This window comes from Pristis pectinata, chromosome 6, assembly GCF_009764475.1.
Source record: "Pristis pectinata isolate sPriPec2 chromosome 6, sPriPec2.1.pri, whole genome shotgun sequence".
NCBI classification, from domain to species: domain Eukaryota; kingdom Metazoa; phylum Chordata; class Chondrichthyes; order Rhinopristiformes; family Pristidae; genus Pristis; species Pristis pectinata.
In genome coordinates, this window is record NC_067410.1 from 31,349,590 (window position 1) to 31,369,645 (window position 20,056).

The 20,056-nt window shown below is 40.8% G+C and overlaps 1 protein-coding gene across 4 annotated transcripts in view; it reads right to left on the minus strand.

Moving 5' to 3' along the window:
- lrig1 (leucine-rich repeats and immunoglobulin-like domains 1) overlaps window positions 1-19,648 on the minus strand; it is a 76,533-nt gene extending 56,885 nt beyond the window's left edge. For all 4 annotated transcript variants that reach the window (XM_052017927.1, XM_052017926.1, XM_052017925.1 and 1 more), the window contains exon 1: window positions 19,157-19,648. In XM_052017927.1, the coding sequence (XP_051873887.1) occupies window positions 19,157-19,392 (236 nt within the window). In that variant the 5' untranslated portion in view covers window positions 19,393-19,648. The remainder of the gene's footprint in view (window positions 1-19,156) is intronic.
- Between the last annotated feature and the right edge of the window lie 408 nt (window positions 19,649-20,056).

Sequence of the window (20,056 nt, forward strand, 5' to 3'; positions counted from 1 at the left end):
CATGCTCTGCACAGCCTGGCACCTCACAAGAAGGGACAGTACAAGTCTCTCCAAACAGCATTCATACACAACTTGCTGTGCAGGGACTTTATCCAGACCTTAAAACAATAGACCTTTCTTAATAATGTACAAGAAACTGCTACATAAAATGAAACAGATTTTTAATAATTCCTAATTATAAAGCATGAAATTTTGTAGCTGAGCTGTCACTGATTTTTATTACACACACAAGTATATTCCTCACCATCTTGCCAACAGCATATTTCCCCCAATCAAATGGAATATTTATCAACGAGTTCTGTCGCTTTAAGATTGAATCTGAACATACTTCAAAGAAGTAACTTCTCCCATCAATGATCTGAAACATTATTCAGCACTGTAGCCATTTCTCATTTTGATTTCATGATGCTTGCTGTACTGCCCAGCTTAAAACTGCTGCACATTTAAGCACTGGGACACAAATAATGACTTAATACGAACTCAAGGTTAAAAATCAAAATCAGTTTAAATATCAGGTCTCTGAGTGGGCAACCATACACACTATCAACTGCCATCAATTTAAAATTCTCATCACCTATTCCTAAACAGCACCAAGAATTCAAAAGCTTCCTGCAAAACTAATTTTCTATACACATCAAAACTGCATATCCCGAGTACAAATCATTATTAATGCAGTTGCATTCTGTAATTTAAACTGCAACTAGTAACAAACATCGATACTAAGATTACATTTGTGTATGGGAGAAATAAAGACCCACATTTTTAGTGTGATTCCATAGAAACAACAAAAAAAAATCAGATTACTACAACTATACCACCTTAAGGTTTGCATACATGTTTCTTTAAGCCCTTGATAACAAATCTCCACATTTGATAAGGAATGTAAAAACACATTAAATTGGTAATTAGTTGGAGAAATGCTTTATCTACACAGGATTGCATTTATTGATCTCTTGTTCCACCTAAATATTACTGCCGAACTTGCATCACACAGTACAAAGATTATTCTGATACTGTTTTCCCATTCTTGATGTTGGCAAGAATCAGAGCTAACTAGTTCTCACAGGCACTCGGCCACAAAAATATGGCAGCTGGCCTCTTTGCTTGAGCTTGCACAAGCTATATGAACAAAGAGGGCTGGCCTCTTAATACATTAGCATATGTTTCCACTCTCTCATTCTGGCTGATAAATAATTTTGAATTTCCTCAAGTAGAAACAGCTTTACGTATTCTAAGGTGTGAAAACTCAAATGAATTTTAAATTAAATTAAATGATGTCTCTTTAACAAAAGGACCTTGTCCACTAATTTCTTTTGCCCGAAGTTGTTAATATTTAGGGAAGCACAGTTCATACTGCTGCCTCACACTTCCAGCAACTAGGTTCAATCCTATCAGTGTGGAGCATGCACATTTCCCCTGTAACTATGAGGATTTCTGCTAGATGTTCCAATTTCTGCCCACATCCCAAAAGGTGTGCTGAGAGGTTAATTACCTAGTTAATTATCAACAATAGCAAAAAGAATCAAGTAGATGGGATTTGATAGGAAGATGCAACAGAGAATACATTAAAAGGTAACAAGCAGGGGAAATGGGATGAAGGGTATTGTTCCCCTGGAAGCTGGCATAGACCCAATGAGCTGAAAAGTCGTCTTTGTGTTGTAACAATGTATAGGTATGAAAATGTTTGCAAATGGGGTATTTTTAAAATGCCAAGAAATTCCTCCATTATGATATGAATATTTCATCAACAGATGCACAGCAATTTAACTCAATTATCCTTCATTGTAAATTAACTAATACATATATTGTAAATAATTTTAAGTAGTGTTCTAACTACTCCATTTCCTTTCTAGGTTACTTTAAGCATTCAGAAATGTTTAGCATAATTTAACAAATTACCAGATTTTAGTAAAATCCACACAAATGTAGCTTTCAAAATTAAAATGCATAAAAATTTCAAACTAAGGGTCCAATCATTTTCTTTGGCAGGATCTCAGGTTTGAGGATGACTTGCTTCTACTCCAGTTCTGTGGAGCAAAAAAATGCCTGCGCATGGGTTCTTTTAATGTGGAGTAGCCATTGCCTAGCAGCTAACCACACAGACTTGACATAACAAGACCTTCATCCAAAGGCAAAGAGATCCAAGATGATCGGTGACCAGGCACCACGGAGCAGACTTTGAACACACACACGAACAAACATTTGTGCACCGATTCAGAACAGCAGTCAGTGCACAGATTCATAACAGCAGTCAATGCACAGTGCCCTTGTTTAAAGTGGTCTTTTCAATGGTTCAGGTAAGCTTCAAGTCCTTTTATAAAGTATATTTCTATAGAATTTATTTCCTTTACCCTTCCAAAAAAAAGCATTCGTAAAAGTGTATTATTGTCACATGTACCAAGATACAGAGAAAAACTTAGTTTTGCAAACCATCCATATAGATCATTTCAAAAATTTAAGTACTTTGAGGTAGTACAAGGGAAAAGCAGTAACAGAATGCAGAATATAGTGTAACAGTTACAGAGGAAGTGCAGTGCAGTTGGACAATAAAGTGCAAGGGCCACGATGAGGTAGATTGTGAAGTCGAGTTCATCTTCAACATACAAGAGGTTCGTTCAAGAGTGAATGACAGTGAGATAGAAGCCGTTTTTGAGCTTGGTGGTACAAGTTTTCAAGCTTTTGTAGCTTCTGCCCAATGGAAGGGGGGAGAAGAGAGAATGTCCAGGGTGGGAGAGGTCTTTGATTATGCCGGCTGCTTTTCCAAGGCAGCAAGTTTAGACAGGGTCCATGGAGGGGAGGCTGGTTTTCGTTATGGACAGAGCTGTATCTAAAAATCTCTGCAATTTCTTGCGGTCCTGGCCATGCAGTTGCCATACCAAGCTGTGATGCATCCAGATAGCATGCTTTCAATAAAAATTGGCGAGGGTCAACGGGGACATGCCAAATTTCCTTAGCCTTCAAAGGAAGGAGAGACGCTGGTGTGCTTTCTTGGCCATGGCATCTACACGGTTGGACCAGGACAAGTTATTGGTGATGTTTACATCTAGTAACCAAGCTCTCAACCATCTCCACATCAGCACCATTGATATTTACAGGGGCACATGCTATGCCCTGCTTCGTGAAGTTAATGACCAGCTCTTTTGTTTTGCTGACATTGAGGGAAAGGTTGTTGCCCTAACAGCATGCCACGTGGCTTTCCATCTCCTTAAACGTTTTAGTCCTAGTAACAGTAGCCATGAAATTTACCAGATTGTGGTAAAAATCCATTTAGTTCACTAATGTCCTTCAGGGAAGGAAATCAACCATCCTTACCAGGTTTGGCCCATATGCAACTCTAGACCACGGCCTCCCCAATTCAGAAACAACTAGGGATGGACGATCGATGCTAACAACATTCACAATCTGTTACTGAACAAAAACAAAATATACTGAGCAACACATATTTAGTCAAAAAAAAGACGGAATTAATCAAAAATAATCTCTCTCATACCTTGATAACATAGAGCACAGCAGAGATAACTCAAAATCTTTTCAGCTCTATTCCAATTTACAGTTGACCTGAACACTTTAAGTTAGGTACACTCCCGGAGTTCCTTTCATTAAAAAGTGCACTTATAGCTCCATGTTGAGTGAAAGACCTATCCTCTCATATGCATCTTTTCAAGTAGACCCTCAAGCTCAAGTACACCTTGCTTCCACTCTAGTTTTGAGAGTTCTGAGGTGGCAAATGAAGCCAATGTGGGAACAACAGTCTCAACCATAGATGGACTTGACAGGGTAGATGCAGGGTGTTGTTTTCCCTAGTTGAGATGAATAAGAGACAAATAAATTTATTCACCCAAAAAGGATAATAAATCTTTGGAATTCACGACTTATATGGGCTGAGGCTCAGTCACTTAATACATTTAAGACAGATGAATAGATTTGGATATAGGGTTAGTACAAGAAAGTAGCACTGAGGTAAAATATCAGCCATGAACTTACTGATTGACAGAGCAAGCACAAAGTCTCTATCAACAGGCCTAAAACACTCAAGTTTAATTTGAATCATTGCAAAACTGAATATTTCGTTCGTTGCTCCCCTAAAATTACAGAAATTCGAGTATTCAGTAATGACCAACAATAGTAGTTGTGAATTAGAGTCAAACAAAGAATTTTCAGTGAACAGCTGCTCTTACAAACTGGTAACAGTTAGACAGATGCCCGTTTTGTCTCCTACACAGCATCAAAAACACTGAAAATGGGAACTAAAGTCACCACTGGTCAAATGGAATGAAGAGTTTTCAATACATAAATCACAAACTTTATTTTACATCCTCCACATTACAACCCTTTCCACTCACTGCACATCACCCAGCAGCATTCGTGTTTTCATATACAACTACCATACAGCTGCAATCCTCAGTTACTAGAAAGTTAAAAATTTATACATAATAAACCAATCCAATTGTTCCAAAAAAACATGTCACTAAATGGCCTTGCCAAATCTGACCTCCAAGGACAGGTAGTTCCATTTTGCTCATACTTACATTTCAGAGCTCACTTTATTATCATTAAGCTTCCATTCTTGTCTATCAAGTTAGCGATACTCTTTCCTCAGGAATGAACCCTCTCCTCACATCATTTTTCCCTCTTCTTCCACCCTCTCCTCTTGAACATGCCGTTGCATCCCAAACCAGGCCCATCTTTCCTGCAACTTCATATTTAACTCTCCTCCAATCAGGTTTCCACTGAAACCACAGCACCAAATGAGAACACAGAAAAATTGAACAAACCAGGCTGAGACAAAACAAGCTCACATCACAGTCATCATCCTGTGACAGCCCCATGATGATCCTTACCTTTTGCAAACACATGGCTCCCAATGCACCACTGGCTTTACTGCTATGGTCATCTCACAAACTGTAGCAGTCTATGAGCAGCAAAGAAACCAAGGCATTTTCATAACTTCTAAAACATGTCTGATGAGCACTGACATTTAAAAATTGACTAAATGATTAATAATTAATACACTTAAAATGCATTTAACTGACAAAATGCCCTTATCGAGTCCAGGAGATGGTGAGTTTAGATGCACCCACATCTTACTTCCAGTGCATTCTGAACTTCCATACTACTAGGCAGAGATCTAGAACATGTGGATATTTGTCACTTTCAACACTGCCAGCTGTCAACATGATCCAACTCATTATTTCTTGCCATACCTTACAGATATATTAGTAAACAGAATTCTACTGTGGTACCATAAGAATCTTAAAACTGTTACTTTTTTTTAGACATATACTGGAGACACAAGAGATTCTGCAGATGATGGAACCTGGAGGAAGACACACACACAAAAAGTGCTGAAGGAACTCAGGTCAAGCAGCATCTATGGAGAGAAATAAACAGTCGACGTTTCAGGTTGAGACCCTTCATCAGGACTGGAAAGGAAAAGGGCAGAAGCCAGAATAAGAAGGTTGGGGGAGAGGGAGGGGGAGAAGCACATGCAGGCAGGGGATAGGTGAGTTCAGGTGATAGGCAAGCCCATGTGAGAGGAGAAAGGTAGGAGGGTGGAGATGCAAGAAGCTGAGAGGTGATAGCTAGAAGAGGCAAAGGGCTGAAGAAGAAGGAATCCTGAAGGAGAGGGCAGTGGATCATGGAATAAAGGGAAGGAGGTGGGGAACAGATCGGCAGGTCATGAGGGCAGAGGAAGGGGGTAAGAGAAGTGGGGGCTCTGGAAAAACAAAGGGGGGGAAAGAAAAAACAACAGGGGAGAAGAGGGGAGGGGGTTACCAGAAGTTAGAGAAATCGATGTTGAGACCATCAGGTTGGAGACTACCAAGGCAGAATATGAAGTGTTGTTCCTCCAACCTGCATCTGGCCTCAACGTGGCTGTAGAGGCAGCTATGGATAGACATGTCAGCATGGGAGTGGAATGTGGAGGAAAAGTGGCTGGTCATCGGGAGATCCTTGCTTTTGCAGCGGACAGAGTGAAGGTGCTCAAAGTGGTCACCTTTGCATGCCCTCCATCACTTCAAACACTTTCAGTTCCCCGGCCCCGACTGCCTCATTTTCACCATCAACGTCGAATCCCTGTACACTTCCATCCCCAATCAAGAAGGCCTTAAGGCTCTCTGCTTCTCTCTCAAAAACAGACCCAACCTGTTCCCCTCCAACGCCACCCTCCTCCATCTGGCAGAAGTGGTACTCACCCTCAACAACTTCCCTTTCAGATCCTCCCACTTTCTCCAAACAAAAGGTGCAGCCATATGTGCCCCAGCTATGCCTGCCTTTTTGTCAGCTACGTGGAACAGTCCATGTTCCAAGCCTACACTGGTAACACTCCCCAACTCTTTCTCCGTTACAGTGACGACTGCATTGGGGCTGCTTCCTGCACCCATGCTGAGCTCATCAATTTCATCAACTTTGCCTCCAACTTCCACCCTGCCCTCAAGTTTAATTGGTCCATCTCCGACACCTCTCTCCCCTTTCTGGATCTTTCTGTCTTCATCTCGGAGATAGATTAACCACAGACATCTTTTACAAACCCACTGACTCCCACAGTTACCTTGACTACACTTCTTCCCACCCAGTCACCTACAAGGATGCCATTCCCTTCTCCCAGTTCCTCTGCCTCTGTCGCAACTGTTCCCATAATGAGGCTTTCCACTCCAGGATATTTGAGATGTCCTCCTTTTTCAGTAAACTGGGTTTCCCTTCCACCACCTCCAATGGAATCCCACCACTAGGCACATCTTCCCCTCCCTGCAAGGATCGCTCTCTCTGCGACTCCCTTGTCCATTCGTCCGTCCCTGCTGATGATCCTCCCAGCACTTATCCCTGCAACCGTACTAAGTGCTACACCTGTCCCTACACTTCCTCCTTCACCAACATTCAGGGCCGTAGACAGTCCTTCCAGGTGAAGCAGCACTTCATCTGTGAATCCAAGGGTGTCATTTATTGCATCCGGTGCTCCTGCCTCTACATTGGTGAGACCCGATGCAGATTGGGCAACCGCTTTGTCAAGCGCCTTCACTCCGTCCACCTCAAACAAAGATCTCCCGGTGACCAGCCACTTCAGTTCCGCATCCCATTCCCATACTGACATGTCTATCCATGGTCTCCTCTACAGCCACAATGAGGCCACGTGCAGGTTGGAAGAACAACACCTCATAGTCCGCAACCTGACGGCTTCAACATCGATTTCTCTAACTTCCGGTAACCCCTCCGTTTTTCTTCCTCCCCCCCACCAACCCCCCTCCACTTTCCCTCATTCCTGTGGTCCCGCCTTCTCTTTCCCCTTCCCCCACCCTCATGACCTGCCCATCTATTCCCCATCTCCTTCCCTTTATTCCATGGTCCACTGCCCTCTCCTACCAGATTCCTTCTTCAGCCCTTTGCCTCTTCTACCCATCACCTCCTTACATCTGCCCCCTCCACCTACCTTCCCCCTCTCACCTGGACTCACCTATCACCTGCCTGTCTGTGCTCCTCCCCCTCCCCTCTTATTCTGGTTTATGCCCCCTTCCTTTCCTGTCCTGAAGAAGGGTCTCGACCCAAAACATTGACTGTTTATTTCTCTCCATAGATGCTGCCTGACCTGCTGAGTTCCTCCAGCACTTTGTGTGTTGCAATGACATACACCATCTAATTCAAGCACACACTACAATATATCAGTGATGAACACCCGATGACTAACTTTTCTGCACACGACTTACCGAAATGTACATTGAGCTTCAGTATAAACTGCCCATACAAATTTATGTTTGTTTTATACAATATTCAAAGCAAAAAATCATAACAATACATTAATATATTTTCAGTACTGGTAATATTTAAAAGTAGGCCTTGGAACATTATTTTCTGAAAGTATAAAACCTGGACAAAAAAAAATTAAACGTTGCTATGTAAATGAGTGTGAAAAATAGATCACGGTTTGAAGCATTACTGAAAATAGAAATTGGCCAAATGTTGGTATTGAGAAATTACAAGCAATTCTAAAAATCATACCTAGTCCTGCAAAAATGTGTTGTGCTTCCTTTTGATTTATCTTCACCCTACATCACTTTGAATACCTATGTTGTCTATAAAGTTACTTCAAAATAATCACAGCAGAGCTGTGCATACCATCATAGCAAACATTCACAAAGATTAACTAGAATCAGTCACCTTTTAAACTATTTTATAACAGTTTAGAGTAAACTCACAATCGAAAGCACATACAATCCACAAGAGCTCCTGCTATTGCTTCCTATCACATCAGATTATCAACAAACCAATTTCCTGAAGAGGAAACCCTTGTTCTGTATTTACAAACACTAGAAGCAAGGGCAAATTAGCCTTGAAAGTAGCAACAACTTACACTGACAAAAATGTTATAAAACTAGCACAGTAATTTCAAGAAACCTTCACAGCGTAGCTGCGTTACAACACAGGAGACCAAAAAGTGACCCAACCACACAAAAAAAGAAAGTTACAGAAAAGCAAGAATATACCAAATTTAATTGCATATACGGTGAAAGATAAACACTTCCAAACAATTCCCTACATTGGATGACAAAGACTTTTGTTCCAAAAAAAATTGCACAACTTAAAACATATACTGATTAAAAAAGACAAGAAAATATATACAATTAACATCACTATTAAAGGAGCCAGCAGCACAAATCAGATAAACTGACAGTGTCCCATTATTAAATGTTGAACAGATACTCTATTCCAAGCTCTGGAAGGAAAGTTTGTTCTAGGAACATTCTCATCCTTCCTTCATCTGATGTGCACCAAGCTGATTACAGAAACAATTGTGAGTGGAGATGTAATTATGAATACTAGTTCTGCATGGTTAAGGCAGAACCATTAATGGTTAATGTAAAAACAAGTTGCTAATTATTTGCTTCAGAATATAGTTTTCTTACACCATTAATTATTTGCTTTGTAAAAATTATACATACATGAGAAAAAACACATTTGTAGAGTAACACAGAATGACCTTATCACATTGCTGACAAAGTGCAACCACTTGACAAACTCCATTAAAAGTTGGCCTCATACCATTGCAGCTGATGATCAGATAAACAGATAATTAAGAAACATAACACTTGTTACTACATGCTTCAAGTGCCTTAAAGTCACAATATTAAATTACAAGATAATTCAAGTATTATGCTTACAGATAAACAACATAATAATAAATGTTGGTATTTGAAAAGAGATAATGCCAGGGTCAAATTTTGAGGAAGGGCTCAAGTCCCAAGTAATCAACTAAACAGTTCCTGGCATATACTCAATAGGCTGAATGGCCTCTTACTGTGTCATAATGTCCATGACATCAGGAACCTTAGCAATGGTTAGTGAATAACTGAGGAACAGGCAAGAATTTACATCTTTCAAAAACATGCATAACAGTGCCAAGATGACACTGAAAATAGAATTCGGACCATTTTACAATTTCTGACTTGTATCAATAAATAGGTTAAATTTGCATGGAATTCAAAACTAGGGCCAATGCAAATGAAGGAGGAAACTCAGTAGATTACCCAGGTGGATCATGAGATGCTGTCCTTCTAATTTGCATTTGGCCTGACCATGGCAGTGGAGAAGGCAGAGGACTGACAGGTTAGCGTGGGAATGGGAAGGGGAGTTGAAATGGCATGCAACTGTGCTGTCTTCTGGGGGGGGGGGGGGGGTGGTTAAAAGCAGAAGTTCAGCAAATGGGGGAAATTAGAGTGAGGGCTCCATCAATCACATTACACAAGAAGCCACTTTTCCTGAAGGAGAAGGACATTTCAGATGTTCTGAAGCTGAAAGCCGCATCTTGAGATGTGGCAGTAACATAGAAACCGAAAAGGGATGGACTTCTTACAAGAGATTAGATGGGAGTTGGTGTAGTCCAAGTAGCAGTGGGAGTCAGTGGGTTTAGAGTAAATGTCAGTAAAGTTTGTCTCCTGAGATGGAGACAGAAAGATCCTGAAAAGTGAGAGAGGTGTCAAAAAAAACATGGTCCAAGTGAATTTGAGGGCACAGTGAAGATTTGTAAAGAATGTTAAAAAATTGACGAGTTCTACGCGAGTGAAGGTGGCAGCGCCAATGTAGTCTTCAATGTAGCAGAAAAAGTGTTGGGGCATGGTATCAGAATAGGTTTGGAACAAGGACTGTTCCACATGGCCAACAAAAAGACAGGAGACGAGACTGCAGCTGTTGGAATCTGGAGGAACAAACAATCTGCTGGATGAAATCAGCAGGTCGAGCAGCATCTGTGGGATCTGTGGTGGTGGGGGGGGTGGGGGTGGGAAAAGGAGTGGTCGATATTTCAGGTCAAAACCCTGCAAAAGGCAGGCCTGGCTAGAGCCCATGCAAGTGCCCATGGCTACAGCTTTGATTTGTAGAAAATGAGAGGAATCGAGAGAGAAAAGTTGTTCAAGGTTAGAACACGTTCTGCCAGACAGATGAGAGCATTGGTACTGGTATTGGTTTATTATTGTCACTTGTACCGAGGTGCAGTGAAAAACTTGTCTTGCATACCGTTCGTACAGATCAATTCATTGGGGCATTGAGGTAGTACACAGTGCGTTGAGGAAGTACAGGGTAAAAACAGTAACAGAATACAGAGTAAAGTGTCACAGTTACAGGGAAGTGCATTGCAGGTAGACAATAAGGTGCAAAGTCAAACAAGGTAGATTGTGAGGTCAAGAGTCCATCTCATCATAGAGGGGAGCTGGTTGGATCATTGTTCCAACCCGAAATATCAACCACTCCTTCTCCCCTCTCCCCACAGATGCTGCTCGATCTGCTGATTTCCTCCAGCAGATTGTTTGTTCCTCCAGAAAGAAAGAGGGCCAAGACCTTCCCAATAGGGGATAGAAGTGTATGAAGTCTGGACGTCCATTGTGAAAATGAGGTGATGGGTGCCAGGGAATCGGAAGTTGTCAAAATGGCAGACGGCATGAGAGGTGTCCCCGATGTATGTGGGAAGACTCAACAAGGGGAAATAGGATAGAGTTGAGGTATGAGCGACAAAATACATACTTCCCACAAAGCTAATTGATGAAGATACAAGGTTCTTAGCAGACTCAGCACTCAAAATGTTCAATCAGGGTAGCATTCAGAAATACTAAAAATTCAAATTGGAGAAAATTAATAAAGCATCTGCCGAAATGCCTTTGATGAAGTATTTCTTGCACTGCTGGACAAAGGAGATGTTCCACGAGGATGCACAGCCTTTCCTTGATTTATAAAAAGGGATGTGTTCCTGGAAAACATTGCATTATGCTGAACTTTACAAAATCAAAAAGGTCACTCTCAGTGCATAGGAATATACTGCAATGCAACAAATGCATTACACCATATTCCTATGCTCCAAAAGTGGTATGCTATTCATTATAACAAAAAAGCTTTGCAAATTAAAACAAGAACCTAGAAGGGTCAATGGCACAGCAGTGAGAATTCATAAATTGAGCAAATACTGTACTGTGCCTGAAAAATTCATGCCAGAATTCCAAATTTTACTAAAAGAAATTGCATAGTGAGAGGTGGTAAATGGTTGCTACACAGAATTAATACAAGTGGGTACAGTTTCATACCAACCTTACTTGTGGCTAAATAACAAGCACAACTGCCAACATGGGAATACTAAAATCATAGATAACCATTATGTATATTGAGGTAAACAAGTAAGCATGATATTCAGCGGTATAATAGCATAATTGTCTGTGCCTTTGCCCTAAATTGCTCTCTGTGCTGCTGCTACTACTGCACATTAAACACATGGCAGCTCTAGCAAAGGAGACACCCACAAATGCTATAGACAACATTGCAACTCAACCATTGACATTAATTGTTCACAATCAGTTGAGTTCAAAATAACCACTCTTATTGACTGTATAACATCAGTAACTGTAAATTTATTCCATTTTAATCTTATTTCAGCAATTATTATTGTATTATAGTAAATAAAATCTAAGAACACAAAATACAAGAAGTCAGCCACTTAGCCCCTCAAACCTGCTACATCATTCAATAGGATCATGGCTGATCTAGGATGGCCTCAACTCCTCTTCTATGCCAGTTCCCCATTACCCTCAATTCCTTGATTTTTCAAATATTTATCCATCTGCACCTTAATCTACCACTATTGCCCTGACAGTGAACTAAATATTTGCCTTTTTTCCTCCCCCCACCCCATGATTCTGACCAGCTATGGTGATAAACCTTTTCATCATGCTAGGTTTCAAGCTTTCCCCAGATTTTGCTGACAAAAGCATATATTATTTAGTTATATGTTCTTTTTTTGCTGTCTGATTGAAGAGTTCAATACTTTCATATCTGATCCCTTCCTTATCATGGATTGGTCAGCAAGGCAGTCAATTAATCTGAATCCCCACGTTCAGCTTCAAAAGTGGAAGTTCAATGGCACCTTACATCCTATGAAACAAAATCAATAGTAATTCTCTGATAATCTGGCATCCTTGGGACTTTGGTAGTGCCAGAATGGACTACTGAAGTAACACCCAAACTGTTTTATTTCACTCTTTTTTTTGTACACGTTGCACTGCAACATAATCAAATTCCCAGTAACTCCAGCAAATCCAAAGGGAGTGAGAAACATGCAAGCACTTGAGCCCACCTCCTGCTACAAACCTACCCACAATCCTGATCCTGGGGTTCCAGACCCCAACCCTAAATTTGTGCACACACCTGGTCCTTAGTCTGGATCTGGCTGCACTCTGGACCCAGCCCCTGATCTGCTCTTGTAGTAATAGTATTTATATACCTGGTCCAGTTAAGTTCTGGACAATGGTGACCCACAGGAAGTTGATGCAAAGCAAGTGCCAATGCAGATCAAGGCTGGGTGATCAGACCCTCTCTTGATGGATATAGTCAATCCTTGACATTTTTACAGTGTGAGCATTACCTGCCCCTCATCAGACTATGCCCAAATGTTGTCTAGGCCTTGCTGCATGCAAGCATGGAGTGCTTCATTTGCCAAGGAGTTACAAGTCGAATTGAACCTTGTGCAATCATCAGCAAATATCTCTACTTCTGATTTTATGATGCAAAGAAAGCAAATGATAAAGCAGCTGAAGATGGTTGGGCCAGACTTCAGAGCTTTGATTTGATCCATGGGTTGCAAGATCATTTAGCTTTCTATTGCTTACTTATTTTTTTTGCTGTTTAGCATACACATAGTCCTGTGTTGCAGATTCAACAAATTAATACCCTATTTTCAGTATACCTACTGTTGCTGCTGGCATGTCCTTCTGTACTTCTCATTGAAACAAGGTCGATACGTCAGCTTGATAACATTGTAATAGGAAAGTGGAGTCTATGCTGGGCCATGAGGTTAAAGACTGCAATTGTGTACATTTTTGCTGTTACTAATGGTCCACTGTGTAAGAAAGGTGGGAGGCAGCATAAAGGAAATTACAGACCTATTAGTCTGACATCGGTGGTGGGAAAGTTATTAGAATCGATCCTCAAGGATGAGGTTATGGAATACTTAGAGGTGCAAGGCAAGATAGGTCCAAGCCAACATGGTTTCATGAAGGGAAGATCCTGCCTGACCAACCTATTGGAGTCTTTTGAAGAAATCTCAGGTAGGGTGGATAAGGGAGAGGCGGTAGATGTTGTGTATTTAGACTTTCAAAAGGCCTTCGACAAGGTGCCGCACAAGAGACTGATTAATAAGATGAGAGGTCATGGAATTACAGGTAGGATAACAGAATGGGTGGAGCATTGGCTGGTTGGCAGAAAGCAAAGGGTGGGAATAAAAGGATCCTGTTCTGGTTGGCTACCGGTTACTAGTGGTGTTCCGCAGGGGTCGGTGTTGGGGCCACTTCTTTTTACCCTGTACATTAACGATTTGGATGATGGAGTAAATGGTTTTGCGGCTAAGTTTACGGATGACACCAAGATAGGTGGAGGAGTAGAGAGTATTGAGGAGACAGATAGGTTGCAGAGGGACCTAGATAGTTTAGGAGAATGGGCAAGGAAATGGCAGATGAGATTTAATGTTGAAAAACGTGCAGTTGTATACTTTGGAAACAGAAATAAACGGGCAGATTATTATCTAGAAGGGGAGAAAATTCAAAGTACAGAAGTACAAAGGGACTTGGGGGTACTCGTGCAGGATACCCTAAAGGTTAACCACCAGGTCGGATCGGTGGTAAAGAAAGCGAATGCTATGTTGGCATTCATTTCGAGAGGTATAGTGTATAAAAGTAAGGAAGTGTTGATGAGGCTCTACGGGGCACTAGTGAGGCCTCATTTGGAATACTGTGTACAGTTTTGGGCCCCATATCTTAGGAAAGATGTGCTGATGTTGGAGAGGGTTCAGAGGAGATTTACGAGGATGATTCCAGGAATGGAAGGGCTTACATATGATGAGTGTTTGTTGGCTCTTGGACTGTACTCACTGGAGTACAGAAGAATGAGAGGGGACCTCACAGAAACATTTAAAATGTTGAAGGGACTGGACAGAGTAGATATGGCCAAGCTGTTTCCCTTGGTGGGTGAGTCCAGGACCAGAGGGCACAATCTTAGAATTAGAAGGTACAGGTTTATAGCAGAGATGAGGAGAAATTTCTTTAGCCAGAGGGTAGTGAATTTATGGAATTCCTTCGTACAGCAGTGGAGGCTAGATCACTGGAGGCGTTTGAGGAGGAGATAAGATAGATAGATATCTAATTAGTCAAAGTATCAAGGGATACGGGGATAAGGCCAGAAATTAGGGTTAGAATAGTTTTTTTTTCATTGCCCCCCCCCCATTTCTCTTTTTTTCCCCTTTTCTTTGGAGCAGACTCAATGGGCTGAATGGCCTACTTCTGCTCCCTTGTCTTGTGATCAACGCTTCAGGATCACCAGCTTTGAGCTGCCAGATCCACTGTGTAGATCTATCCCACGTAACAGCATAAAGGGTTTTCATGTCAAAACTGGCCAAGGATGAGTAGTTCACCCTTCTATTTTAAGACAATTGCTTATTAGTTTCTGATCTGATACACACAGGGAATTATACAAATTTATTTTAAAATAAACCAGCAATTGCCATTAGAAGGATCTCAAGTATTCCATAAAGTTTATGCAATTCTAGGAAAAAGTAATGAATTTATCATCAACACATTTCAATATCTGGCAAATAAAATCCCCACCACAATTAATCTAAAAATGAGCTTAACTACAAAACACAGAATTTCAACTTTGTACAAGCTTTCAGTATTGTGGAATATGATCAAAGAATGTCAATTTAATCAAAATTTACACTATTATACAAAACATCTCCTCTCCATTACTAAAGGATCAAACATCCTGAAAAATGTTTTAAAACAAAATGCACTTAATTATGTAGATCTGTAATGCACAAGCTGAAAGCATGATGCAAAATAATCCAATACTGATGTTCAAAAGCCAGCAGGGTAAACTTTACAAAACACAGAAGGACAGGGCAGTGAGACTGATTGGTGTACAACTTTTGCTCAGTAGGCCAGATTATTAGGTAGAAGTATTTCAGAGTCAATGCAAGACTTTTAGCCTCAAAGCACACAGTGCCACCTGAGTAACAGAATCACAGCATGCATAAATACCACAGAGAATCCCTGATTTTAAATACAACAATAAGAGTTATGAAGTTATAATAACAACAACAAAGTTTTTAAATTATTTTCAATCTTCAAGTCCTTTATGGAATCCCAAAACAAAAAATGTAATCAGTCTCAATTTACCTCTATGAAACCCCTTTATTAAAATACCACAAACTATGAATGTTCGTAATTGTTGCAATATATTTGAGATCACTCAAAAATGACTTAATGAAAAAAGTGTTAGTTGTGCCTCACAATGATTTGTGTTTAAATCTCAATTTTAGCTTTACCTCAATCTAGCAATAGCAGTGGACATCAAGTGCCTCGTGCTATTTTGTGTTCGAGCAACCAGTGATAAACGACAAAGGTGACAAACTGAAGAAAAGAAGTCACATTTAGAAATGATCTAATCTTAAATTTTTTAAAAAAGATATATGCAAACTCAAACTAGAAAAATAATTATTTTGACACTTCTAAAATTACAAGATGTTCTTCAGCAAATATGAACAAAAATCATGTTCTAATCTTGAACGAGAGATATCTTCAATTAGGAAAACTGAGAATGCATAGATGCACTCATGGCAGAGGTAATATTAATGAACCGACAAACCAAGAACATCAAAATACATTCAACTTGCAATACAGAACTAGCCTTAAAAACCTAAATGTTTTTCTAAAAAAATGCTTAAAATTAAAATGTATAGAAATCGGAAGGCACCAACTGATAGATATAGTCAACTCATGCCAATAATCAGAATTTTGATGATAAACTCATGCCAATATCCTGAAGAACTAAGGACAGGGAAAAACCAAATGTCACAATCCAATTTTCAGGTCAGTTGCAAATGACTGAAAACAAATTGCAATAGACTTGGTTTCTATTTTTACAAAGTTCTTTCAGAAGTGCGTTAACATTTTCTTTCGGAAATCAATATGTGCAACTTGAAAGTACTGAATGTCTTATCAGATTTGAAGAATAATGACCACTACAGTACTTGATTTTTGCTAAAATAGTTAATCTCATTGGTAATGCAAAATTAGGTTCTGTAATGGCACATTTGGCAAGCTTTTATATTCAGACTGTAATTTGACAGCAATGCCTCACTTTGACACAATTCACCTAGAAATAATTTGCACAAAATGAGATTACATGAAACAATTACATAATTTCAATGGAACATTGTTAAATTATACAATTCAAACTCAGTTCCTTAAAGACACAAGGCAGATCGATTTGATCTAACTCAGCATTGATCTGAGAGATCACGTTATTCATTCTAAAAGAAATGCAAGCCAAAAGTGCTCTTTAACATTTCAGTACCAATCAAAAGAATTTAAAATGCAAGCTAGCAAGAGAAAAAAAAACACAATCTTAAAAGTTCTGAACACTTAGATATTTTGTTCTCAATAAACTACAACTTTCCAAATGCTACGTGGATACAAAAAAATGAAATAAACTGCAAAGTTTTGACCATCAAAATTTACATAGTCCTGGGCAACTTAAGTTATCATATACTATGATCATTTTATGACAGAAATTGGGCACCAAGTATTAAAACTTGTAAATCTTGATGCTTAACTAATCTTTTGAATCATCATTGACTGTTGTAACAGTGTACCAAAAGATACCTTTCTATAGTTCAATGAAGTAGCTATGATACATAAGTAAGGCTCAACGACGAGTGTCAAAGGGTTATGTGACTGTGAAATCACAACAAACCTTACTGTCATCCAAAATCCAAAAAACATTTCCAGCAGGGGTCATTGACCAACAAGAGTTGGAATCCTGGCTATACTCCCATCCTTGCAAAAGAGAGACCAATTCTAATAACACTCAATCCAAGATCAGCAAACTTAAAAAATCTGAAATGGAGCTACCATTTTCCTCGTCAGTTCAGCCAAGTTATATTAATTAATACATTTATGAAAAAAACGTTTTAAATAAATATTATTAGGAAGCAGAAAACTCTCTCTTTAAAGTGCTGTGAATGTTCAGCACATCAGACAGCATCTGTTAAACAATGATCGAAAACAAGAAAAAAAAGTGCCTGATGCTATAGTATTCCCAGCTTTTTCTATTTTTTCTTACAGTTATCCAAAACCTGCCAAAGTTTTAAAAAGTTCTAAACTGATTACATGGACAACAATACAGATAAGATTTAATCAAAGACGACAACAAAAATACTTAAACTATACAGTTCAACCCCCAAAAAACTGAAACCTAACAAATTAAGTTAGTTATAGCACTGGGGACACCAAGAAAGAACGATTGATCCATCGTTATATATAAACAATAAGCATCAAATATACCTTTAGGTATAAATGAAAATTTAATTTCATGCATTTTAGCTCGGACATTAATTTCATTTCTCCACCACTCTCAACTAAATTGAAAAAAATCGCAAAACGAAGGACATTCAGACCATATGGACACCGAACTGGAAAGCAGGCATGCTGCCAATCAGCATCTCTGGGCAAACAAGTAAGTGAATGAGAACTACGTCCCAGTGACAATGCGCCGAACAATCTCTAAAAACTACAAAAACAAAAACACAGCGAGCTGCCTAATTACTTAAATTATGGGATTAGCGATCCAAACGTTTAGCCCGTTATAGCCCGAGAGTCAATTCATGAGAAAGTGCAAGCGGAGATGCTTCAATACAAAGTCAAACTTTAACTAAGGTACCCCAATAACGACCCAAGAATGTCCAGTTATTTACGGCATCTAAAACTTCCGAAAAATAGGTTGATAGCGCGATACGCCGTCTGAATTTCTTCTATTTATCGATGACAAAAGGTTCCCTATCGAAACATACTAAAATTCGCGTTCGTAAAAATCGGTCCCTTTCCCTTAAATATCAGATTTGCCTCGGCCACCTGTTTTAGTCTCAAACTACGCACTGTGTACTGAGCAAAACTGAAGTTCCTTAACAGCCCACCACCCCCCCCCCCCCAAACCAAGTCTCACACATCTCACACGACGATCAGCTTGAATAATCCAAACTCGAGAAAGTACAAATAAATCGATCAATTGGAAGATCGTGGTCAAAGAACGTTAAAAATTGTTTTACTCTTTCAAGGATACCCTAAATAGAAACTTGCGCAGAGTGTAGGAATTCGGACTGGACATTTCTGACAATGTGCATCGATCCTTTCTCAAAAACCCTTATTCATGGATCCCAATGCTAAAACTCTTGTCCGTCATTCTAATGTGCAAATAATTCCAGAGGGGGACACAAACCAGTGCCATAAAGTCGCGTCCACAAGTTAGTTACCTCTCCGCAATTCTACATGCATCAAAATGTATCTGTGCACAACACGAAAGCGGTTGAAAAATTACAATCCCGGGATAGCTATACATATTTAAAGCGGAGGAGCATTACAATACATATTTTAGTTCCATACTGTAGGATTTTTAAATAGGTAAAAAGTTGGAACGAGTTTACTTGGCTGCGATCGGTGCGATTTAGAAGCTGTGATAAAAGCCATGACGCTTTATTTGCCCTCAGTGGTCGGGGTGACGCTGGTAGGTCGCGGTCCTGGTCCATTCCCTGACAGCTCCTTGCAACAAACAGATCAAACTCCTCGGCGGGGGTACTTACAGGTAGACGACCCAGGCAGGCAGCTGACGGGGAATGCGAGTCCAGGCCTGCTTGCTGCAGTCCAACTGCTGCCCGCTGCACGTACAGCCTGAAATGCACGGCGAGGCCGCGGGGCTCCGGGTAACGGAACCGACCCTCCCTCGTCCCAGTCCGGCGCACGACACGGGCGGCGGGGCCGAATAGGCCAGCACCAAGAGCAGCGCCGCCAGGCAGCGCCGCACCTCCAGCGCCGCCATCTTGGAGCACAGGCGGGCCGCGGCTTGAGGGAAAGGAACGAACCAAAACAACGACACCGCCAGCCCTCGCCGGTCGGTCCGTCAGTCAGTCAGCTCGTCTGCCCGCCGATCCGTCGACTGACTGAACGCAGCGAGCTTCCAGCCCCGGCTTCCAACGACCGAAAGACAAGGGATCTCACTAGACCCAGGGCAGCCGACACAGGAGCTGACCGCAGTGGAAAACTGCCTCGTTAATATTAAACGGCTCGTGCTTCCCAGCCGCGGACCCACGTTGGAGGCATTCGGCATCCCTCCCACCCTCCTCATTGGCCCGGCCTTGCGATCACGTGAACAAACATTCGCCACACTCCTCCCTCTCTATTGGGTAGTCACCGAATCAATCAAGGGGGCGCGCAAGAGGGGCGGGCTCGAATCGTTCTCCCCCAATGGGCGAGTGTGAAAAGTCCCGCACTTCTCTCACCTCCTCTAACCCGGTCACTGCGTTTAAAGGGCAATGCCCAGCGGGAGCCCGGTGTTGACGAACTGTGCTTTGCAGAAAGCGCGATCTTGGGCTGCAAATGTGGCATTATTTATGATGCTTTTACTTTTTTTTGAAGTCTACTTCCAGTTCGATGCGACCCACGAAACTAAATATATATTCCCAGGTCGCAAACAACTACTTGAT